The 26,906-nt window shown below is 39.8% G+C and overlaps 1 protein-coding gene across 7 annotated transcripts in view; it reads right to left on the reverse strand.

The window, feature by feature from the left end:
- FRMD3 (FERM domain containing 3) overlaps positions 1–26,906 on the reverse strand; it is a 283,296-nt gene that overhangs the window by 100,629 nt on the left and 155,761 nt on the right. For all 7 annotated transcript variants that reach the window (XM_077148531.1, XM_077148530.1, XM_077148529.1 and 4 more), the window contains 2 exons: positions 16,211–16,253; positions 300–378 (listed from right to left, as the gene is read on the reverse strand). In XM_077148531.1, the coding sequence (XP_077004646.1) occupies positions 300–378; positions 16,211–16,253 (122 nt within the window). The remainder of the gene's footprint in view (positions 1–299; positions 379–16,210; positions 16,254–26,906) is intronic.

Raw genomic sequence — 26,906 nt, forward strand, 5'->3', positions numbered from 1 at the left:
ATATCCTAAAGCCATCTTCAATTTATTTTTAGCACCCTGCTGTCAGATGTTTCCAGAGTGCACCTCCCCCTCAGAACCACTGCTTTTTTGTTCAGTTAATTACATTCCCAATGGCAACTGTTTGAAAAATCCCAAGACAATTAGGTGCGAGATAAACATTCTAAGCCAAAAAATGCTGAGTTTGGCACCTGCTTGACTGAGCACCTCCTCCTCCAGGCAGGAGGCAGGGCTCACCTGTAAGACTTGGAGACCTGGCTGGGTAAGGGTGCACGTTAAACATACAAACAAACAAAAAATACCTTGTGAGCTCTTCTTTAATCTTCAAGGGTTCATGTGGGTAGAATTTCACTCTAAAGCACATGGTGTATGGTGGATGAGCTGAAACATTATAAAGAAAAGGCATGAGAAAAGCAGCAAAAGACCATGGACTCAAACACACACGGGAAGGTCAGCCATGAAGTCTTAACAGACTAGCCTCGGGTAGGGGCACGGGGCAGGGGAGAGGGTGATTTTTCTGTAAGAAGCATATTATGTCCAAGAAAACAAAACAACAGTGACAACAAAACTCAAAAAAAAAATAATAATGCTTGACAGGACACCCAAGCAGATGTGCAGTACAGACAACCTATGGGATGGCATTTTGCCTCATCACAGCTCCCTTTCATTCCTTTGTTTCTCCAGAGGTCAAGGTCACAGCTTCAAATAACATTTTTTCTTCCTTTTCTCTCTACCCCTTGTGACACATACATTGCCCACAAGCACCATTAAGGCTTTTAGCCTCAGGAAAGATGTTTTAGCCTGTGAGGTGGAAAAAATGTCAACACATCTAACCAGTTTTCCCAAAATGGCGGTGCCTTTGAATTAGAATTGAGATTTTTAAAGTGGAATCAGCCAAGCACAGATTGTTCTTTGCAGATTTTGAGAATATTTACCTGTGAGGCACTGAGTAGCCAGTACGGAAATCAACACTCTCATAACTTCCTGGTTGATCTGAGATCAAGATAGCACTATGCAGGCTGAAATCCGGGTTGAGGTTCATGATTCTAGAATGTTCTAATTGCATCAAACTCAATCAGAACTAAATGCAGAACTCAATTACCAGCTAATAGGACTCTATGGTTCTTCCTTCATTTCAAGATACCATCAATTATAAGGCCACTACTGACTTGCAATATTACTTTAATAAATATACTCAAGTGTAGTAAAATGCCTTTATATTTCAGTTAACATAGAAATTAAGCACCTTAAGCTCAAGGAGATATGGCTGTTAGTATGGTAACAGCTATGGATCTGACATACCCACACATTTTTTAATCTTTTTTTCAGTATAGCTACTTAGAATCAGCATCCTTTTCTCTCTAAACTTCTGCTTCGTGATAAGCAGGGGTTAAATTGCCAGTGAAATTTACAATGTCTGGGCTATTCTGAATAGACTAATTCTTCATGTAGAATGATCTATCAGCATTAAATATGAATATATAATGAGGATAATTTAATATGGAAAACAAATCGGCTTAAAAATAACCTGATAAAAAGCATCCAAATCACAGGAAACCCCAGCAGCATCTTGCTAGCTGTCTCAGCAGAGAAAAACTAATTACACACACACACACACACACACACACACACACACACACACACGAGAAATCTGAACTCTTTCCCTTACTTGCCCACCAGGAGCATGTTTCTTAACTGAGTTGGTTGCTTCTAACCTGACTGTGTGTTCCCTAGATTGAAGAAAGGGGACACATTTCTGGAGCACAAAGAGAAAATGCCCACCTCCTATACAGCAATGCAGAACAGTACAAATGATTCTCAAATCTTTCAACCTTCATAACGTCTAGAAATTCGGTTTTAACTCAAAATATTTGTATCTTTACACATTCCCCAGATTTCTTTAAATTTCTTTGTCACCACCCTTAAAGGATTAAAACTGATGATATTTTTTATTATAAAACCCCTGGGTTGTCTTTAATAGTAAGGTTGAGACAGTTCTTAGAAGAACAAGAGAGCAAAACATGGGAACAGCAGAAAAAGGAAAGGAATTCTCTTTCTCTCTCTCAATCTCTCTGTCTCTGTCTCTCTCTCTGTCTCTGTCTCTTTTTCATTAATGTCCTCAAAACTAACACATGTTCATCAGTTAGATCTTGCTACCTATCATAACCTGCCAACCCCTAACCAGGACCATTCCAGCCAATCCTAAAGAACACCTAGGACAATATATAAGAGTCCACAAGGGTTCCATGCACTAGAGTAACTTTCCGGAAACCTACACCCTCCAGATGGGTCCGTGATCCAGATGAGTCCTGAAACCTCTAGGGCCCAGCCTCTCCAGAACATCAAATAGTTCCATATCCCTACCCCATATTACGAACAAACCCTTCCCATATGAAAAATTTAGAATTCCCATAGTCCAAACACCCCTAAAGAGAGGGATGGAATGATCAAAGGTGATGGTGGAGTTATACAGAGAAGATAGGATTTAACAAATGAATATGAATGCTGAATCATTAAACTGATATCTCTTTGAGTCTCCACTATCTTAGAGCAGCTAGAAGTAAAAACCTAAAATTGTGAAATTGTAACCCACGTCAAAGTCTGAAATATGTTCTACACCTAATTGTGGTGCTGTGCTTTGACATTTATAGCTTTTTTGTATATATGTTATTGATCACAAAAAAGAAGGGGAAAAAAGTCGATTACGATGATTAAAAAAAAGTATTTAAGCCCTATAGCCTCCTATATTCTGGAGCAGCTAGAAGGAAAAACCTGAGAAGATTGTATAGTAGCTCATGACAAACTCTGGGATCTGTCCTGGAACCACTTGTTGAAGACTGCTTTGAAAACTATTGCTTTTTTTATTTCCTTGCTTTGTATATATGTTATACTATACTATAAAAAAATTAAAAATAAAAAGAAAATGAACGCATGTTCAGATACAACTAATGAAGATAGGTAGATAGATAAGTAGGTAAAGAGAGAGAGAGAGAGAGAGAGAGAGAGAGAGAGAGAGAGAGAGAGAGAGAGAGAGATGAGCCATCGCTTTCACTGTCTCTATTCCTGATCCTTCTGCTCTTTAGGCCCTCATCCCACTCCACCCCCTAATCCTCCAACCTTGGTTAATAAGTTCATCTCCATTCTTCCACATTACCTATGTGGAGTGAATTTTTTTAATAACTTATCCTCACAAAATCACATCATACTACATATATTTCTCTTAACTATATATCCTGGCCATCCCTCTATAACAGTAGATAGAGATTTAAATCATTCTTATAATAACTACATAATGTTCATATTATGGAGAAAAACCAGAAAATTTTAATTGGCTTAAACCAACACGCATTTATTATCTCAAAATTTCTGTGGCTCAGGAATCCGAGCTTGGCATAGCTGGATCATCTGCTCAGAGTCTCATAAGACTGTAATTAAGGTGTCAGCCAGGCTGCATTCATTTCTGGAGCTTGGGGTGCTCTTCTAAGTGCATGGATACACCAGAATTTACTGAACTATTCCCTACTGACCGCCATTCAGGTTGTTTCCATATTTTTGCAATTCAAGCAATTTCATAATAAACACATTTCCTTGTTTATAGAGATCACTAAGTACTTGATTTTTATTTCTATAATACAGACTCCTTAAAAATTTCGAATTGTTGGGTCAATTGGTATTGGAAAATACCCTAAGGGGAGTAGAAAAATACAGTCAGATTACTGCTTGGGGAAAGGAGTATTACAGAAGATGCCCTCACATTAAAGGTGTCATTTTCTCTTCTTCCTTGTCAGCATTTCTACTTACCATGCCCTGGGCTGGCTTCAAAAAATATCTAAGCACAATGAATATAAATCAGGACTTGACTTTTTCTTGAGAAATCAGGCAGTGAGGTTCAGAGGCAACTCCTCAGGAAGCCATCTGAGAATAACTTTGACTGTAAGGTGCCATGTTTGCATACCTCTGACCTTAGAAAGTCCTTCAAACCCACCATCCTCCTTCAAAGAACTGAGGCTCCAGAAAGGTCTAATGCTTCTCCCATACAGAGAGCCCTCCTATCATTTAAAGAGAGCACTCATGGATCTTCTGAATCTTCTCTAAAATACATATCCCCGATTCCTTCAACTGCTCCTTACATGAAAGTGTTTTAAACATCCTTACTTTCTGGTACTTTCACTCTGAGTAAATTCAGGGTCTGCTCTGGGCTTCCTCAGGAGTGGGGCGCAGTAGTAGGCACCAACTCAGTACAGGCACAAGGACTATCACCTGTGTCATTCTGGATATAATTGTTTCTTCCTTTCAATAGGCTCATTTTAAGTTTGGTGGACCCCAAGTTGATAATAGATCAGAACTTTTAATTCTTTCCATACTCGCTGTTGCTAAGCCATGCAGCAAAAGCCACAAAGTCCCTGACTTCCCCCGCCATTTTCTGGGATGCATCATGATCATGTAAGAAATTGATAAGAGGTACTGGTGATATACTCACTGCTAGACCCATTATCAGAGAAGGGATGACAGCAGGAAGCAAAAACATGGAAGGAGCCACTTTTCAAGTCTGAAATTTTCTATCCGTTTTCCTCTCCCATCATCTATCTTTACTAAGCTTCTTCATGGGTCTTTCTGTCAGAGATCCAGCATCGTTTCCCTCCCACCAATAAAAGGAAAAAGAAGAGTAGTTTAGCTCTGAAATTAAAAGGAGCACAGGGATCTGACGCCATGAACCACGAGAAGCACCAGGGACCTGATCTGACAAGAAGCTCAGCCTCTCATCCAGACCCAAAGGGGCTGTTGCTGGAGGAGCTTCTCCTTTAAGAACTCAATCCTAAAGTTCTGGATACAAAATGATACAAAAATCCAAGGACTCAAGCTGAAGAATGCTTCTTCACATGGCTGGAACAGACTGAAAAGAGAAAGTTTTTGTTTACTTTTAATGTTGAGCTAATTATAGATGACAAGATTCTGGGTCAGCATTTTATCTTCAGCGCTAATATTGATAAAAGATCAGTTCACGAACTGTTTGGTTGAATGAATGAATGAAGGAAGGAAGGAACACATGAACAAGGAGTCCTAACCTCTGAGGCAGATGTCAAGGGGAATAGCCAAGTTCTACCACTACATTCATCACTTGGGAGTCAAGATACTGGTCTAGAAGGTTCTTGGTCCCTGTTAGTATGGCAATTCCTAGGATTTGTATTTTGAAAACCTTCAGTCCTATATCATAAATTCTCGTCCTGTCCCACAGGACGAGAACAAATTCTGGAACAAATTCAGGGATGCTGGAGTTAGTCAGAATAGCTGTTTCCAGAGGGAGAATTAATCCATTCAATCAACAAATATTTATTGAGACCTTACTAGGTATGAGGTACTGTTGTAGATGTTAAGCAAGTAATAGTAGCTGTAACTAGACAAAACTCCAGCCCTTGTGGAGCACATATTCTAGTAGAATGGTCAGTTATAAAAACAAGTTAAATATATAGAATATTAGAGGGTCATAAATGCTATGGAGAAGAATAAAGCAGAAAGGAATTAGGGGGATGAGAAAAGACTACACCCATCTCTATGCCCTCTTCTCACCCCAATTCCAGCCAAATCCACAGAGGTAAGCATGATTCTCTTTATTACCTTCTAGAAAACCAAATAAGGGGAGAGATACAACCATTTAAAAATTTAAGTCATTAAACAAGAAGATAGGGGAAATAATCCCAAATGTGGTAGCAGTGGGTTTAGGGTCAGAAGTCCCAGACTGAGGCACTGGCATGTACCCATGCCAGCTGCTTAACTGCTGAGAGAGAAGCCTTCCCAGTTCTGACCTGGAGGCTGGCATTTACTCCTTTGGGACAAGGCTATGGTAGGAAATCCCCTTGTAGGGATGTCTAGCTCTTCCTACAAGCTGCTGTCATTGCCCATTCCAGCATCAACAACTCCTTCTAAAGTAACAGGAAAGGGAGATGGAGTAGAAGATGATTCTCATCTGTGCCAAATGTGTGGCACGGAACCAGTAGTTGATGAAGAAGCTATTTATAGAGCAAGAAGCCCCTGGCGAGGAGGTATCCCATGTGCTGCCCCAACAGTGGGCTGGGGCCCTGGACTGGGGCTCTACCCCAACAGTGTCACCACGAACAACCACAGTGTCTTTACTAGAGAGGGCATCAGAGTCACCCCATAGGAGGGTGACTCTACTGCTGGTGCTAAGGCTTTGGCACCCATGACAAGGACACATGGGGTGACAGAAACTCCAAAGTCACCAGGGGATGAGCCCCTGGGTTTGAGAGGACTTCCAATGGTGACCTTGTACAAGCTATCTAACTTCTCTGTTTCTTGATCTAGGAAAGGGGACAGTAGCAGCCACCAAGCCTATCTCAAAGAAGTGTTTGAATGGATCCCATGAGGTCTTAGTACATACACCATGGGCCTTCTCTAAATGCAAGATTTTGGCTTACTAGGATAAACAATCCTACCAGAAAAATAGACAAGGAAAGAAGGAGGTGAAAATGGGAGGGAGTAGTAGAGAAGACTGAATGGTACTTAACAACTCAACTCAATAGCTGAAAAACATTTAACTCAGTCATGCATGTGCTGTAAACCAAGAAGACCTCTGAGTAGCAGAGAAGGAAAAAATGCACAATTTCACTCTTAAAATGCCAGGAGCCCATAATTGCACTGAAAACAGCAGGGCTGCTAGCTTGCAGCTGTCTGTTACCTGCCAGGCAGGGTTGGGGAGGCCAAACAACTCCGCCTGGCAGCTCAGGTGGCCCTTTTTGACGTCAGCAGACCCCTGGGGTAGTTACCATCTTGGTAGTTAGTTCATACTGAGAACAAAGGGAGAGTCACAGCCGTTTATACAGCAGAGACAGACTTTCTCATCCCCACTTTGAGACCTTGCCCAGAACTTAGTCTGGGGATGGGAAAGGATTAGTTGAATAGGCTCCTGAGTGAAATGAAAAAGAACAAAAAACAAAAAATTACTTTCTAATTTTATCCAACAACTTTTTTTCAGATCTTTTTTGTAAAAAAAAGGGGGGGGGCGGATTTTTGACAGAGAAGCATCGCTTAGTTTTCTTAAAATGTGAGAAGTCATTCTCCAAGCATACGAACCACAGAGAAATAGAAAACATAACCTTAGGACTATACAGATAAACTCACAATTTTTCTCAGATACATCCTGGCTCATGGCTGTGAAAAATTCCCCCCAAACCCCTTAAAACAGCAGTCTAAGAACAAAGCCCATGGCTCTGACAAATTGTAGGGCTATTCCTATACCTGGCATATGCTTCTCTCATACTTCCCTCCTATGACACTCTATCAGAGGGGGAAAAAAAAAAGTGATCAACTTACCAGATGTTCAGCCTGTGGAGAAATATTGCAAAAGGTTGCAGACAGGACCTACAACATTCTGCAAATACAGTTTTGCTTCCAAGACGCTAAGTAGGTATTCGAGGCCCCCAGCCTTTTCAGTACAACTGATGCCTTTTCCTTCTTAACCAAATGAACATTCTCCCTTCTATGTCTTTCTGGGGAGGTTTCATAGAGAGAGTACTGAGAAGCACATGCCACATCCCTGCTGCACATATGGTATGCGCCTACGGTATACATGGTGACACTCATGAATCCCTCCATGCTGCATTCTATAATGAAACCACTCAGGAGAACAAAATACTTCCGCCCTTGTGCAAAATGACACTTGAGCACCAAAAAGGCAGAGTTGCACTCATTTGAGAAACTATAACTCTTGGGATATTTTAAATGAGCCAGCCACGGGAAACTTAAGATTTACATGAACGATGGTTCGTTTCTAATTAGAAATGATTATCATCGTTCAACAGCAACTGCTATTATCAATGATAGTGACAATTCTGCCATCACTCTTACTGAAATAACCAGCAGCTTCCATGCATTACTGTGTTCCCTCTACTTCCAAAGCAGTGATTTTTTTAATTGCATCAATTCATCCTTCTCCTGCTATAGTTCTCTCTTATGTTTTTATACACAGAGGCACACACACACAGAATGAAGTCACCATCCGAGGACATTTTTAGGGGATACTGGGATGCTGAGCAATTCCTTAAAAATACTTGTACCCTGGATTCTCTGTCCATGCCTGTTTAGAGGGACAAACAGGGACTTTGGTGGCCAACACCTTGAGTCTCAATTTCAGCATTTGGACAAATTACTGTGAGCACACTGAAAACTGCCAGCCTCCTTTTCATCGTCTATAATATAAGAATAATAACGGAGTCAGCCATGTAGATTAGGGGATCAACAAACTTTCTCCATAAAGGGCTAAAGAGTCAAAATTTTCAGAAGGGCACACAATCCATCTTGGCTACTCCACTTAGCTGTTGGCAGTGTGAGAGCAACCACATGCAATATATAAAGAAATGGTCCCATAAAACACTGAGATTTAAATTTCATAGAATTTTTAAGTCACAAAATATTTTTTGCCTTCTGTTTTTCCCAACCATTTAAAAATGTGAACCTATTCCTAGCCTGTGGCTCATACAAAGACATATAGTGGGCCGGGAATAGCCCATAAGTGGTAGCTAGCTGACCCCTGATCTAGAGGACATGGTGAGGATCATATGATTCAATGACTCTAAAGCACTCAGCAGACTTCCTGAGATGGAAGTTCTCAACCCGAAGTTCTTAGGCTATTATCAGTCTAACGTGCAAAGAAGAAAACCAACGTGGTTGACCAAGAGCCTATCAATGGGATATGATTTGACTTAATTGAAGAAGTAAGAGGAGAGACTGTCATTTCTCAAGAAGGAAGAGGAAAGATAGAACTCTCGCAGCAGGCATGAAGTAGGTATATATTTTATATTTGGCAGCCTGGGCATCTAAGGAAATAGCTTTGCTCGCTGAACCTGGAGTGCAGTGACCTGAGAATTTAAGCAAAAAAATTGTTATCAAGGGTACATGAGCCTGGCACTCGCAGAAGTCATGCTGCTAGGTGTAAATCAATTATGAATAATAAAAGCCAAATGCAATTACTTATATAATTTCATACTGATCAGATTTTTCACCATAAAATTGCATTAAAAAAATACGGCATTGTAAAAGATTTCCAACCGAAGAGAAACAGATATGAATAAGGCTTTCCTGCCTACTTGACCCACATTTGAATCACCCACTGGTGTTCCCGGACAAGGCATGGAACCTCTCAGGCTATCACGGTTATTTCTGAGACATTTATGTTGCCAACACATATACAGTTTTAAATCACATGGCCCATTATGAAGCAACATGGGCACTCCTAAAGGAAGAAGGAAACCTTAGAAAGCATGGCCCCAGTGACCTAAGGGGATCCTCTGAGAGAAGCTCCTTTTCTTGACAATTTCTCTGCTATCTCTGTGATACTTCTCTCTCTTCCCAAGAAAGCAAAGAGCTAGGATCCCCCGTGAAGCTCAAGTATCTACCATTGCATTCGATCAAAATAATGTCAGCATTGCCACCAACTACACCATAAGGATCAGGTTAAAAATTAGAATGGTATGGCTTGTCAAAGGTGCACATTGTTTACAATTGCACATGATGAGATTAAGTTATTTTGCCATTAGCGTTATTTTTTTTTCCATATTTAGCACAACATGGACACCATTTACAGGTCCAAATTGCATTGACTTTCTAAGAAAAAACCCAACCAGGGACATTTCTGATGTAATAGTTGAACCTGAGAGAAAATGAAGTACCTGGCCATGTCACCTAAGCTATCACTAGAATAAGAGAAACCAGTGTTAGTACCAAAGCTGGAAGATCTCTGAGACCCTATGTAGATTAAACAAAAATCCCAGCTGCTCTCCTCAAAAGGGAGCACTGGGATGAGGAAAACTGGAAAGAGAACAACCAAAGCTAAACCATATCAACTGGGGACTGAGTGTCCTTTGATTTCCGTAATGAGTTTTGTACAGCTGTATGGTTTTGTCGCTGTCAGTATTAGGAAAAGTAAAATGTGTGACTCTTTCCTATAAAAAAGCATACAATCAAGTTCAGCAATAAAGAACACATACACCGGGCGGGCCGCGGTGGCTCAGCGGGCAAGAGTGCTTGCCTGCCATGCCGGAGGACCTCGGTTCGATTCCCGGCCCCAGCCCATGTAACAAACAAACAAACAAACAAAATATAATAAAAAATAAGAAAATGTTTAAAGATGTTTCCCTTTCTTCCTCCCTTCCATCCTTCCTTCCTTCTCTGTCTTTCCTTCCCTTCCTCCCTTTCTAAAAAAAAAAAAAAAAAAAGAACACATACACAAAGCAGGGGAAAATGGGGCCACGAAACAAAAGCACGAAAATCTCCCCAAAAATAAACACAAATACTGGGTGAAGGGAGGTCCAAGAGGGGATTGCCTCAACAAGGGAAGCGATTGGAGGGGCAAATGGGGGTCGGGAGTCAAGCAGCTAACTTGGCCTCATGAATGCCTGTGGGACTTACGGCTTTTCTCCTTCTGTTCCTTACACCGGAGCAAAAATCTACCTTATTAATACTCTCTGCCCCTTGCAGAACAAGATCTGTTCCCTATCAATGAAATCATCCAGCAGTAAGGGAACTATTGGTTAGATTAGCCCCAGCAGGGATGCTGGAAAGCTGAGGGATGCCACATAAACATGAAGCATATAACCATCAGAGTCAGAAGTTTTGCACGGTCATCTCAGGATTCCAAGGAGAGCCATCGTAACTTCTGGGAAGCAGCTGAACAGATTCCAGACAACACCTTAACTCAATATTGCTGTTCTGTCTGAGCCAAACCCATGTATTAAGCAGAGGTAAGGAGGAGACCTCCCACCTGATCTGCATGCAAAGGCCATTTCCAAACACCCTGTCCCTTCAGGGTGCTTAGCAGTGGCACAGTGCCTAATAAATAGAGCAGGAATAAGCTCTTTGCCACCCTGCTGGGCTAATCAGGCCTCAGACAGGCATCAGCTAGGATTAAGAAGACAGCCTGTTTAGAAGAATAAGTGGGCTTTCTCTTATCTAGGTCTCTATTTTTACAATACATGCTTAATGAAAAATGCATTTTGATTTCTTTCTTTCTCTTGTTCCCTCTTGATTTTTGCATAAAGTTTTATCTCCTGTTATTTCCCCTCTTTTTATTCTCAAGTGATATATGAATATATTCTCATTGTAAAAGTACGAGTAAAATACAACTCTATAATAATAAAATGCAACAACCTCATTTCCCTCTATCCCACTCTCTTCTCCAGAGGTAACCACAGTTTAGTGTATCTCCTTCCAGTTCTTTTTCTATGTACTTACATATTCATATAAAAAATTAATTTTCATGTAAATGGATCACTCTATACGTGGTATCTTTATTTGCTTTTTCAACTCAACAATATATCTAATAAACTTTTCCATGACAAAAATATACATCTGCCTTATTCTTTTTAATGCCAGCATGTGTGCCAAATAATTTATTCAGGCTTGCCAGAATTGCTGGGCTTTCAATTGTTTCTCGGTTTCAGTGCTATAAGCAATGCTGCAATGGACATCCTTGCATAATATATACCAGGGCTTGAACAAATTTTGCTTTAATTGGATTCAAGGAAATGTACTTGTTGGATACCAGGCACAGGCATTTTTAACCCTGAAAGTTACTGCCAAATTTCCCTCCAAAAGAGTATTATCAGTTCATACACTCCCACCAAAAATGCTTTTGTCATCCTCATCATCAACCCTGAATATTATCAATATTTTAATTTTTTTGGTACAATAAACAAAAATATTTCATTTTAATATGCATTTCCCTCATCACTAATGATATTGAGCCTTTTTTATGTGTTTATTGGTCATTTATTTTTATTTTTTCTGATTTCTTTTGCACGTTTTTCTATTGGGTTGTTTATCTTTTGACTTATAGCATCAGACTTCATATAGTCTGCATATTTCCACTTTGTTACATATCTTGCATATGTTCTCCCCATTATTTTGCTTGTGCTTTAATGCCTTTATCACTTGTTTTAGTCATTCCTTCACAAAACATTTATTGAGAAATCTGCTGTACGCAGTAAACAAACCAGATATTCTGGTATAAAAGTTCAAAATTTTGCAAAAATTTGTCTGCATTTTACTTTGTTGCTTCTGGGTTTTATATTTCCCTTATGACATCTTGCCACACTTATAAAAATAAGCTCCTAATTTAAAACCTCTACAGATTGTTAAATATATTGGGTTTTTAAATTCACCTGGAATTAATCCCATATCTGCTATAGGGTATGTATTTAGTTTTATTTTTTTTCTCAAGTGGAAATGCAACTATCCAAAAATCATGCCTTGAATTATCTATCTTTCTGCTCTCATACAAAATATAATGCCACTTCATTTAACACCTTGTTCATTTATAGGCAACCTGCTATCTGAATTCTCTTTTTTAAAAAAGGATCAAACAGCTCAGTTCAAATTTGTACCTATGAACATACAAAGGAAAAGGGAAATAAGAAAGATAGCCCTTGAAACTTGCCCAGACAAATCATGTATCCTGCCTGCCTTTTTTACTCACTAGGCAAAGAAAACCTTTAATTTTAAGCTTCCAGTTTTGGGTAAGAGGGACTGATCACACTCCACTCTGTCTCTCTTACAGAATGTGACCTTCAAACCTGAACAGAATACACAGAGCAGCTATTTAAGGATCCTGCAAAGTAAACAGTAAACAATTAACGTAAACTTTAATACTTATAAGATTATTCAAGTTACATATTTCATATTGGGTGAGTAAGTTTAAGTAGTTCTTGGTTTTTGAGAGATTGGTCCATTTACCTAAGCTGTCAAATACATGCATATAGAGTTGTTCTATTGGATCTGTAGTGATATCCCCTCTTTCATCCCCCATATTGATAATTTGTGTCTTTCCTTTTTTCTTCATCAGTCTTTCTAAAGGTTCATCAATTTTCTTATTTTGCAAAGACCAGCTTTTATTTTTATTGCTTTTCCACATCATGTGTTAATAAGCACAGCAACTTGTTGGATCTCAGGGTCACAATGTTGAATGAAAGCAATCACTCACAAAAGATTACATATGCATGATTCCATTCATATGACATTCTCAAAAGGCAAAACTGTACTGACAGAGGACACTTCAGTAGCTGCTAGTGACCAGGGGAGACAAGGTGTGACTATAAGAGGGCAACATGAGGGGGGTTTTGGGGTGATGGAATTCTCCTACATCCTGGCGGTGGTGGTGATTGCATAAATCCATACATGCATTAAAAGTTCATATAATTGAACACCAAAATAAGTCAGTTTTACTGCATGTTAATTAAAAATAAAATTTAAAGTGACTCTCCTAAGCTCAGCAGTAGAGGAGTAGGATTTCTAAGAAGCTTTCCAATTTTAAAATTTGTATTCAATTAAGTAACCATTCTGATTAACTATTTTTTAATTGAATAAAGAATTCCCTTTATTTTAAAATTGAAATTACCATAAAAATAAGTTTGATTATACTTATATTCAACAAGGTTTTAGGGAACAGACACTCTCATATAATGTTAGTGGGAATAAATTGCTATAAGCTCTTTGGATGTATATTTATCACTAAGGAAATGTAAAATGTATACATTTTTTCACACAACATTCCACTTCTAGGAATTTCTTGCACAGATATATTTGCACAAGATGCAAGGATAGATATATATACAAACATATTTGTTGCAGAATAATTTATAATGGTAAAATACTAGGAAGAGCCTTGACCTCCATTAATAAATAAATTACATATATGCATCAATTAATTAACTGAAAGCCATTTTTTAAATGTGGTCAATCAGAAATTTTTGACATTGAAAGATCATTAAAATTAATTATTAAGAAAAAAGGGAAAGGCAAAAAGGCATTATATATATTGAAGATTACTTACATCTACAAAAAATTCCTGGAAAGATACATAAAATACAGTTACAATAGTTACCTCTTTGGGAAAGAGAAAAAAAGGGGTAGGAGAAAGAAAATAGTTTTTGTCTTCATTTTAAACCTTTCTGAAATGCAACTGATTATAAAACCATCATTTTTAAAAACTAGTCAGAAATAATAAAGCGCTCATACAGCATTTGTTAATCAGGATAGCTGACCTTCAGCCAATCCTAGGAATAACAATAGTCAGGAGGATCTTTATAGGGTTAGAGCAAAGGACCTGAATATCTACCATTTGCCGTGAGTAAAACAGAAATGGGGGAAGCAGGTCCTCCAAGGAATTATGCCATCATTGCCTACCAAAAAGCAACTGAACTATGAAAGGCATATCAGAGGAGGAAGCTGTGTGAAGTTCTGTAACCGGGCCCTTTTGATAAACTCATGATATGTATCCCAGGGATTGGATTCGATTTCTTGGGGTTAATATAAGCCCTAGCTGTGTTTTGTTTTAATTACAGTAAAGTTACTATTTCCAGGACATATGTATGAGAGCACAGAAATTCTTGATATTAGAAGACATCATCATCAATAAAACATAACTAGGTTTGTGATCTTGGGAAAACCATGTAATTTTCATGCGCAGTAATGTCCTTAACTAGACAACAGGTGACCAGGCAATTGGGCAAGACCCTCTCCAGTTCCTAGAATCAGTGAGTCACCCTGTCTGGTAATAAATTGAATTTTAGACAACTCCATTTTTTAGATTCAGGTTTCACTGGTCATTAGATTGAAACTGGCCTATAATCAAGCGTCACTCTTTAAACCACTTTTACCAAACATTATAAATTTTCAGTTGGTTGTTCAGTTGTGCTTACTACAGAGTCAAAGCTCAAGCAGCAAATCTTCACAAATTTTAAAGCTTTCCTCTATTAAATGTTGAAATATACCTTATTTCAGGGATACATTATTTCAAAAATGTGCCTGGCCTAAGGGAAAAAAAGGAAAATATTTCATGACATTTAAGAATCAAAATCAAGTAACCATTAGTGTTAAGAAAATACTCTAAATACTTTAAATAGATAAAACCATCAAAATTTAGCAATTTAGAGGGAAAAGCATGAGCTATGTTTCCTCAGGCATGTTAGTTCATCCTCATTATCCATCATATGATACTGTATGGAACCTCCTGAGACCTCCGTCCTACTACTTCATGCTGCCTGCCCCAACTCCATTCCAGCCACACTCCAACAGCCTGGTCTCCTCAGCCTTCCCAAGCCCACTGCCGCCCCTCTTTCACCTCAAGGCAGGCCCCATGCTCCTTCTGTACCACCCATGGCCCACAGTTGCCACGATGTCACTTGCCATGGAACAACCCTGCTGTCTTTCCTGTTCTGATCAGTGCCTGCAGGGAAGGAGGGAGCAAAGGGAAGGGCTGGAGGGAGGGAAAGGGGGACCAAGGGGATGGATGAAGCAACCCATGTTCAGTTTCTTCCTTCTCCCACCTGAAAATCCCGTCCAGAAAAAATTTCTTCAGATTTGAGAAAGAAAAGGATTCCTTGAGTGATGACAAGTAATATGATAGGTACTAACCTGATCTGTGATGAGAAACTGATATATCGCCTACTGTGCAGGGCAGGCAATGACTTTCTGAGACGCATTTCAGAAGCTCTCCTCCAAATCATCAGTTAAAGCAGACTAACTAGGCATGGGTAACCAGGTCAAAACATGCCCCCAAGGACCACCGGACAATGCCCACCTCTCAAAGACCCAGGTGGATGACTGGGGGTCCTGGGGAAATGTCATTACCCAAGTCAACATCTTGGAGCTCATTAGTAGAAAAGCAGTTCAGAACACCAGAGTTTTAAAGCAATTATCAAGAAAAAAATACCCAGAAAATATATTTTTCACTTCATTTTTAGTTGGTTTGAGGGGTACAGAAGAATAATACCGACTTCAGTAAAGTTACCAGTGAGATTTTAGTTCCCCAAACCCCTGTTTCTTTTGCAGCCACACCCTCCCTCGACTCCCTCATCTGCACTGCAAGCTCCACAATCAAAAGGAATCAGGCACAGGTGGTTATGTCTATTAGACACTTAACCATACAATTCCAGTGCCCCTGTTCCAGTTGAAATATGAGGATAAGATGGTGGGGAAGGGGGGAGACACATGGGGCAAGGAGCCAGTGACCACAGGGAAACCCAAGGCCAGAAACTAAAAGAGGAGTATCTCAGTGTCCTCAGGCAGAGAACCAAGCCCCCACCCCCACCCCCATATATTTTCCACTCCATCCTTCTTCCCCCAGCAGAAGAAATTTCTTCAAGAAACTGATTCCATACTTGGACATTTCATAGCAAACGTGAAGCCCCAGATGGACACTTACATTTCATTTGCTTGGAGATGGCCTTGTTAGGTTCAAGCCAGTGCTGGGGAGAAAAAAGAAAGCAGAGACTGTGGGTCAAATTGTTGGACCATGCAATGCTTACTGAATAACTAAAAGATATTAAAGAAGATATTCTTTTCCCGCAGTACAACCTTGGTTCTGATAGATATTCCTGAGTGATCCACACTCAGAAATATCAGCATGGGCAATTTGGCAATAACAATAACACAGGCAAGTGTATAAATTACAGAGCTTTAATACTCTCTGAGTAATAGCTGAGTCACGCAGTTGCTAGGAGACAAGGACAAGAGAGATAACATGCAATTAAATGGCATATTCCAGCAGCTCTAGTTGACTCCTAGGTGATTGTGCTGGTTTGAAACTGTTGTGTGCCCCAGAAAAGCCATATTCTTTAATCCTCATTCAATATTGTTGGGTGGGATCTTTTTTATTAAGTGGTTTCCATGGAGATGTGACCCACCCAGTTGTGGGTGGAAAGGGCCAACAGAGCTGACATTGGCAGAGATGTGTGGAGATGAAGAAAGAAAATACCCCCAGGGAAGCTTTTTGAAATGAGAAGCCAAAGACCCCAGCAGACCCAGTCATGTGTCTTCCCAGCTGACAGAGGTGTTCTGGACCCATCAGCCTTTCTTGATTCAAGGTACTATTCCCTGGATGCCTTAGTTCAGACATTTTTATGGCGTTAGGACTGTAAACTTGCAACTTAATAAATTTCCTTTTTAAAAGCTGTTCCATTTCTGGTATATTGCATTCCAGCAGCTTTAACAAACCAAAACAGTGATTCACTGGGCTCCACTGCTCTAGGCAAGCCACCGATGGGTAAAGATTTTGAGCATTTGACATCCATGACCTAAAAGAATCACAGTCCAAAAACAGCATCAGTGCCCAGGCCCCTTTCCAGGCCAGCTTCCTTTTAGATTAATACTGGGCCACACCAGCCCTAGCACCACCACACAATGGTAATTCTTCCTTCGTGGCAGGGAAGGAAAAATGATATTAGATATCTTATTTTCAGAGACCTGAGGTCATCAAGAAGAAAAATCAACTTCATCATCAGACAAGGAAGCCAAAAGACCTGTGTAGCTCAAAGTCATGAGATTAGCAGGAATTTGACACAGACATGCTGCTGGTCCCAGTAGCCAGGCCTCTCCACACAAGTGTAGAGAGAGCTGGAAGCTTTTGAGATTATGTATCATGACCCACAGCCCACTGAGGAGTAGCCACTTTATACACCTGAACTCTACAACAGCAATAAGAGGGTGCCACTGGGTATCAGATGTGAGTAGGGGGCCCTTGCCTATGAGGCACCCTCTTGCTTGACTGACATTAGAGGAGAAAGGAGAGAAGGACACGTTCTATCAGTTGAGCTCTTATACCTTGAACTTTTAACTCATTTGGGCCATCCAGGAATTGAATTGAGATTCTGTATTAACTGAGGTATGTGCATAAACATACAGCTTAATAGGCACCAGCATTTGCTCAGTGCTTACTCCATATGGGATGCTGTTTCAAGAGTTTCCAGGCATTATCTTATTTATTCCTCTCTACAACCCCAGGAACAGATGAGCAGCCTGGGGCTTAGAATGTTAAACAACTTGTCCAAACTCTCCAGATAAAACTGATTCCAGAGCCTGTGTTCTTAATCCTTCAGCCCTGCAGTCTCCCAACTAAGAAGTTCACTCTAAAATGCATATTCAATGCAACAATGTGATGATATTGTGAATTACTGATTATGTATATAGAACGGAATGAGCATATATTAAGAATGTGATGATATTGTGAATTACCGATTATGTATGTAGAACGGAATGAGCATATATTAAGAATGTTTGTGTTTCTTTCTTATGATTTTTTTTAAATTAATAAAAAAATTTTTAAGAAAAAATGCATATTCACCTCACAGGACAGAGCCCTATTTTCCTAGAAACTGAAAAACAGAGTGGCCTGATCGGAAGTTTCCAATCCAGGGCATCAGATCTCTGCCATCTTCAAAAACAATAACCGGGATATTGTCATTCCTTTCAGCATTATGCAAAATCCAACAAAACCACACACTTATCCCTGATCATGCTGCACAGACACACTTAAATAGCAAGTTTTTTTTGCTTCTGGATAAAATTATATCAACCTATTTTGGTAACCCTGGTTATCTCCTTCTAACCAGAAATTTTTATTGGGCTTTACACAGTTATACTTGAACCATGGGAAATGGATTGCTTATACCACGTATTAGCTATAAAACCTTATGCAAGACGTAATCTCCCTGTGCCTCAGTCTCCACAGTTACAAAATGGGAACATTAATATTTCCCTTGTAAGGTTGTCACGAGGAATTTAGAAGTTAATAAGTGTAAGACATTTAAACAGTGTCTGGCATGTCAAATACCCAATAAACACTCACTGGATGCTCTGATTGCTGACTCGCAGAACACAGCTTTCAATATATGGAATCCATGGAGGAAAATAATAAAAGGGGCCTGTGCTGGTTTGAAAGGATGTATGTCCCCCAGAAAAGCCATGTTTTGATCAAAATCCCATTTCATAAAGGCAGAATAATCCCTATTCAATACCGTATGTTTGAAATGGTAATGAGATCATCTCCCTGGAGAGGTGATTTAATCAAAAGTGGTTGTTAAACTGGATTAGGTGGCGACATGTCTCCACCCATTTGGGTGGGTCTTGATTAGTTTCTGAAGTCCTATAAAAGAGGAAACATTTCGGAGAGAGCAGAGAGTGTTGGAGCACCACGAAGCAGACAGTCCATGAGCCAACGAGCTTTGGAGACGAAGAAGGAAAACGCCTCCTGGGGACTTCATGAAACTGGAAGCCAGGAGAGAAAGCTAGGAGATGACACTGTGCTCACCATGTGCCCTTCCAGCTGAGAGAGAAACTGTGACTGCAGACTGTGTTCACCATGTGTCCTTCCACTTGAGAAAGAAACCCTGAACTTCATTGGCCTTCTTGAAACAAGGTATCTTTCCCTGGATGCCTTAGATTGGACATTTCTATAGACTTGCTTTAATTGGGACATTTTCTCGGCCCTAGAACTGGAAACTAGCAACTTATTAAATTCCCCTTTTTAAAAGCCATTCTGTTTCTGGTACACTGCATTCCGGTAGCTAGCAAACTAGAACAGGGCCCCTGTTAATTAAATTCCTTTTCAAGAAATAAGGAAAAAGCATAATCTAGAGCTAAGGATAGAAAACAAATTAACAGCAGCCAACAATCAATATCATTGTGACTTTTTTCATGGAGAAGGGAAACCAGGCGTTTTGCCAACAAAATCTGAAATATAAATATAAATGAAACCTGAATTCTCCTCACTTGGCATGCTTTGAACTCCTTAGCTCTACTCTGCCTAACTCCCAGCTGCCTCTCCTGCTTCTGACTCCAAAGATGACAAATACGTTTTTCAATTTAAGTCACACCAATTAATTGGGGATGCTCACCCAGAGAGCTGTGAGGAAGTCCAAGGCTGCGTGAAGCCTCATGCGGAATGAGCGCCATGATGGGGTGGATGGCTATGGTTGCCACACAGTTGAGAAAACTGAAGCATGCCTGCAAGGGATTTGCCATCTGTGTCCTAAATAAACTGTTCCCTCCAAATGAACTGGTTTCCTCGGTGTCCCAAGAAATACACCTTGCTGTTTCTGATCAGTGCCTCCCACCCTCCTCCTTTCTGATCAGTGCCTCCCACCCTCCTCCTTTCTGATCAGTGCCTCCCACCCTCCTCCTTTCTGATCAGTGCCTCCCACCCTCCTCCTTTCTGATCAGTGCCTCCCACCCTCCTCCTTTCTGATCAGTGCCTCCCACCCTCCTCCTTTCTGAACAGTGCCTCCCACCCTCCTCCTTTCTGATCAGTGCCTCCCACCCTCCTCCTTTCTGATCAGTGCCTCCCACCCTCCTCCTTTCTGATCAGTGCCTCCCACCCTCCTCCTTTCTGATCAGTGCCTCCCACCCTCCTCCTTTCTGATCAGTGCCTCCCACCCTCCTCCTTTCTGATCAGTGCCTCCCACCCTCCTCCTCTCTGCCTATCCACACCCTACCACTGACTTGCAGGCATTGTGTGTCTTGGTTACCTACATGTACAGTGTGATCACTACATCCTTTTACAGGACAAATGTTCTTTCCTGGTGCCATAGGCAAGGAGGATGTGGCCTTAAGAAACATAAACCAGCAGTTCCATGGGGCTATAAGGAATCATTTCTTCACAGAAAGTCAAGCTCAACTTGTATAGCATTTATCAAAATTTTTAAAACCTGACGGGCCCATGGCCCAGCAATTCCTTTATTCTCTAATATGCCCAGGTGAACAAATGGGCATATCACAAGGATTTTTCCAGGCAATATTATAAAAAACTATAAAATATCAGGAATAACATCAATGGCTATCATCAGGAAATTGGTAAAATGAATGGTGGCCTGCTCATATGCTAGATGATTCGGTGACAGTGTTTTAACGAGGGACAGCTTCATGTGTGACATAGATCACTAAGACACATTGCAGACTTAAAAAAAAAAAGCGAGCAGCAAAATGTATATCTATGGCTACAGTTATTCCCCAAATTGGGCACTGAAGGGCTAAAGAGGCGCATCTGTCAGCTACCACGCAAAGGTTGAACTCAAGATAGCTCACAGTTCCAACACAAGATTGCCCTCTATTCCTTTTGACATCATAGTTTGCAAAGCTGGGTTTCCAGCAGTTGCTGTGATAAAAAGCAAGTACCACACCAATGAATGTGGTGCATCTGAGCTGATTCCCAGATTTGAGAAATGTGTGGTATCCAGAAGACATTCGCACCCCATTAGTGAGCAACTGTACTTACCTATGAATAAAATTAGGAAATATTTTTCTTGCAATTTATTGGTTTTGTTTTTGTTTTTGTTTTGGCATGGGTGGGCTCTGAGAATCGAACCCAGGTCTCTGGCATGGCAGGCAAGAATCCTGCCACTGAGCCACCGCTGTGCCACCCCAGATTGGTTTTTAAATGGCTACTAAGTTGTTAGGTCATAAATACTTAAAAATTTATTATTATTATTATTAAGTTGTTTGGATTTAACTATTATTATTATATGGGAATGCTAAGTATTTCTTTTGGCCTAGGGGCACCATGAAAAAATTACTAAGATACTAAAGGAGCCGTAAACCCAGCAAGTTTAAAGGATCTTGAACTATGGTATGATATAATTAATGCATTTTCTGTTTAAAACAAATAATAAAAGCACAAAACACTACCATGTATTTTTAAAGAATATATATAAACATTTAAATAATTTTAAGATCTGGAATAGTACACACTAAACTGATACCTTTGGTTGGTGATAAGGTGAGAACTGAGATTTGGGAGTGTTGAGGAAAAGAAACTTCAGTTTAATCTGCGATGTTTCACCAGGAATATTTTAACTTTAACCATTCCTACATGTATGCATTCATTACATAAATAGTTAAAAATCAACTTAAATTAAAAAAAAAAAAGTGACGCTCCATTCAGAGAATGAATGTGAATTACCTGTAATTTAGACTCAAGAGGATGAATTTTAAACATTATAGGCAGATAAGAAATCCAACCAAGCACCCAGACTTAACTTCCTGTCCCACCAGGAGCTAGCCTGCCTAGATTTGAAGCCCCACCTGACAATGGCTGTATGAGCACAGGCAGTTTCCTCATGTATTAAATCATCATGATGTTCAAATGAGTTAATCCATTAAGAAGCCCATGGGACCCAGCTTGGCCCATAGAGAAAGCTCAATAAACCCCAGCTGCTACCATCTTCTTATACTCACCAAGAGGGAATTCTAAATTGGTGCAATTGTGAACTCATCCTTGTCAATTTCTGCCTGCCCCTTCCCTAGAAGGGAAAGAGCAGTACTTTCCCTTCTGCTCTCCATGAAGAGATTATTTATCTGGAAAGTTACAGTACCAGCTGGTAGCCTTTCGCCCTCATGTACTCCCCTTCTTCCATCTCCACCTTTTTTTTCTCATTCTTCCTTTTAGAGTTGTTGTGGATTAAATGCATTGGTCAATGAAGATGAGTCTGGCCATGCCAACAACTCCTGCTATTCCTGGATGTAATAGCTTGTGTAAAAAAATAATAACCACAACAGAATGTGCTTGGGTAATTAGATACAAAGTTTAGAACTTTTACTGCATTATTATTTTCCTTTGAATTGCGACATGAAGTATATGCTATTTTGATTTTTTTTTGAAGCCTGTTTTCTTACTGGAAACTGGTATTCCCTAAGAGAGGCAGAAAGACAAGTCTGCCAACAAAATATCTGAAATTTGTGGCTGGTTAACTGCAGCAGAAACCTTCATTCCCTCTACTTTTGTTTAGAAAAAAATTCCAAATGCTAAGGAAGCAAAGACACAGTCACTGATTCTTAAAACATTGAGCCTACCCCTACTCCTCCATACTACCCCAGATGCCAGGACATCTCTTAACTAATGACTGATAGATGTAGGGGTATAACTACCTCTGGCTCCCTTACTCCTCAGCTGGGAACACTCAAAGACATGACCCAGGGCGGGCCGTGGTGGCTCAGCAGGCAGGAATGCTTGCCTGTGATGCCAGAGGACCCGGGTTTGATTCCCGGTGCCTGCCCATGTAAAAAGAAAAAAAAAAAAAGGCATGACCCACGCGGATTCCAGAGCTCCCCCACGGGATCCATCTCATAGTAATCTCTGCAAAGATTACTTTGCCTGATACCACACACTTGCTTGGCCTCCCTCTCTTCCCTGTCTTAATCCCCCATTCCCTTACAGACCTTTTCCTGGGAACATTTCCTAATGAATCACTGACACCGCAGTTTTAATTTCAGGGTCTGCTTCTGAGAAATGGACAGCAGCTCTCCACCAAAAACTGCCCTCTGTGGTGCTTACAGTTCTTCCCTTGTAGGTTTAGTCCTTTTGCCTTAAGCCTGGACTCTGGTCGCCTGCAAAGTCCCTGTGAGAGGCCCCAATTCAAGAGGATTTTCAGTATTGTACAGTCTAGCCTGACCACACTTCAAGCTGTCCCTTAGAGCAAATTTATTTTGATTGAGAGCAGCTTGAAGGAAAAGAGAATGAGTAGAAGGAAGTTAGACAAAGTGAGTGAAAAGCACAAAGAGCCCTAAACCCTCCAGCTTCTGATTTGCTTATCCATACACTTGGAGGGGGAGTGCAAATTAAGGATTTCTAAGAACCCTTGAGCTCTAACATTCCACATGCTATGAACCAAAGGATGAAGACATGGTCAGTCAACGTTTCTTTCTTAATTTTGGTAGGTCTGACTCCATTTAATCAAACAAGATCATTTTTCTCCTCTCCTTCATATATAGAAGTGATGCGTTTCCTTCCTGCATTCTGATTTTGGCTTGTATCAGGCAAAAGAAGGTGGGTATAAGGTAGTGTTTTTGTAACTAAGTAGACTGATTTTTAATTTGGTAACTGCTGAGAACAAAAAAAAAATTTGCTTCCCAAAGCAAATGATGTAAGTTATCTTCAAATGTTTGGTTCCCATTAAATTGATTCAACCCCTGATTACAGAATAAATTAAACATTTCTCTTGTCATTTTTCTCAAAACCCATGGTACCCTGAACCAGAGTCATTTGTAATCTGACACACACACACACACACACACACACACACACACACACACACACACACAATGTTAAGTAACCAATGGGATTTCTAAGAAGATTGAAAGTACCTCCCTGAATAGGAGATTGTTCTCCTCTCAATAGTAACTGGACTCAAAATCTGACAATTCCTGTTACAGACCTAAAAACATGGCCTGATTCTCACATCCCAACTGGACAAAGCCCCAGAGTTGTTACAGACCCTGCATTATATAGCCAGTGTGTGCTATTTTCAGACAGTTTGGCCTTTGCTGGGGGAGGGGAAAAATACCATATGAATGAATGAAACCTTAACAGTGTACGGGAAAGCAAAGTTAGGGCTAGGTGTGGTCAGTAAGCTACCAGTAAAAACAGATTCCACTCCAGTTTCAACAAAATCTACATTATATTAGCAATACCAACAATCTGTGGATCAGGTGTGCTCAAAAATTATTATTCATTTGGAATCAGGTCTATATAAATCTCTGTACTGTTTCGATGTGATTATTTTTGTTGTTGTTGTTCCTTTAGCCATAACTGCCTTCCTGTTCTAATGTTCCAGGGATGGAAAAACTAGAAGTAAGAACCAGAAGAAGAAACACTGTATGAATTAGAGAAATGGGCAGGAAGCCTAAGAAGACATAAGCATCCATTCATCAACATCCATCCCTCTTCCCTGGGATTTCAGTTCTCTCTAACCAGGGATTGGTAAATTTTTTTCTGTAAAGGACCAGGTTTTAAATATTTTAGGTTTGGTGGACTGTACAGTCTCAGTTACCACGACTCAACTCTAACACTGGAGCATGAAAGCAGTCACAGACAATATAGAAATGGCTAGAAGTGACTGTGTCCCCATAAAACTTGATTTACAAAAAGAGAAGGCAGGTTGCCCATACCCCTGCGTGTCAGCCCCTGCTCTATACCTTAGGAAGCTTTCATGCACACATAAGCCAAAAACAGTTGTCATCTGAGAATAGAATAGGTCGTAAAAATATTTATGATTGTTTATTTTAAAGTGCACTAAGATATTAAATAGCAGTCCTAAGGGACATTACGGGATCCCTTCAAACTTCTTATAATGGGAGTTATTAGTATCTAACATTTACTTTCATACCATATAAATTTTAACAACATTGTCATTAAACTGTTCTAAGGTCAAAGATTCCCTAGTTGCCAGACCCAGGGACCTCTGCAAAGCTTTTTTTTAAAAAACAGTTTTATTCACACACTGTATAATCCATCCTAAGTGTACAATCAATGGCTCTTGGTATAATCACATAGTTATGCATTCATCACTACAGTCAATATGAGAACATTCTCATTTCTTCCAAAGAAAAAAATTCCTTTTTATTTTATATCCCCCTATTATTCACATTTGGCTTTGGTATAATGCCTTTATTACAAGTAATGAAAGAGTATTACAATGCTACAGTTAACTATAGGCCTTTGTTTACATTAATTGTATTTTTCCTATATAACATCCTATTTTTTTTTTAACATAACATATAAACACGAATGTTCTTACCATATGATCATTCCATTCTTGGTGTATAATCAATAACTCACAATACCATCACATAGTTGTATATTCATCACCATGATCATTTCTTAGAACATTTGCATCAATTCAGAAAAAGAAATAAAAAAACTGATACATACCATACCCCTTACCCCTCCCTCTCACTGACTGCTAGTATTTCCATCTAACCAATATATTTTAGCCTTTTTTTCTATACCCTTTATCACTCCCTTTCATTGATCACTAGCATTTCAATCTATCAAATTTATTTTAACATTTGTTTCCCCTATTATTTATTTGTTTTTAATCCAAATGTTTTACTCATTTGTCCATATCGTAGATAAAAGGAACATCAGACACAAGGTTTTCACAATCCCACAGTCACATTGCAAAAGCCATATCATACAATCACCCTCAAGAAACATGGCTACTGGAACACAGCTTTACATTTTTAGGCACTTCCCTCTACCCGCTCCAATAAACCGTTACTAAAAAGGTGATATGTGCAAGAATAACTTCTAGGATAACCTCACGACTCTGTTTGAAATCTCTCAGCCATTGACAGTTTATTTTGTCATTTCTCTCTTCCCCCTTTTGGTCAAGAAGATTTTCTCAATCCGTTGATGCTGAGTCCCAGCTCATTCTAGGATTTCCGTCCCTTGTTACCAGGGAGGTCCACACCCCTGGGAGTCATGTCCCATGTAGAGAGGGGGAGGGCAGTGAGTTTGCTTGTCATGTTGGCTGAGAGAGGGAGAGGCCACATCTGAGCGACAAAAGAGATTCTCTGGGGGTGACTCATAGGCCTAATTTTAAGTAGGCTTAGCCTATCCTTTGCGGGGATAAGTTTCATATGAACAAACCCCAAGATTGAGGGCTCAGCTTTGGTTATACTGCTTGTGAGAATATCAGGAATTCTCCATATGATAACACCCTATTATTAACACCTTGTAATACTGACATATATTTGTTCTAGTTCGTGTAAGAACTTTCTAAAATTTATACAATTAACCACCATCATTGTTCACATTAGGTTTCACTGAGTTATACAGTCCCAGTTTTTATCCTCTAAATTTCCTTCTGGTGACATACATGACTCTAGCCTTCCTCTTTCAACCATATTCATACTCAGCTTTGTTAAAAACACTCACAGTATTGTGCTACCATCACACAATATTGTACTGTGATCCAGTACATTTTCAAACCTCTACAATCAACCTTATTGAACACTCTGTACTCCTGAAGTGCTGATTGCCCAATCTTTGCCCACTTTCTATCTCCCAATGACTTATCCTCTTTAATTGAACTCAGAGTTCTTTGCAAAGTTTTGAAAGCATGCAATACTACAAAGATCAGTTATATATAGGATAATACAGATTAATTCATTTAAACAGAAACCTTTAGGCATGAGTACTTTTAGTATCCCCATTGCACAGATGAAGAAATTGAGGTACAGAGAGGTTGAATAATCAGCAAGTGGCAGGACCAGATCTGATACCATTTTTCTGGTTCAAAAGCTCTCAGCTCCTGATCAATAATGTCCCCTGATCCTCCTTCCTTCTT

The sequence above is a fragment of the Tamandua tetradactyla genome, chromosome 2 (assembly GCF_023851605.1).
Source record: "Tamandua tetradactyla isolate mTamTet1 chromosome 2, mTamTet1.pri, whole genome shotgun sequence".
NCBI classification, from domain to species: domain Eukaryota; kingdom Metazoa; phylum Chordata; class Mammalia; order Pilosa; family Myrmecophagidae; genus Tamandua; species Tamandua tetradactyla.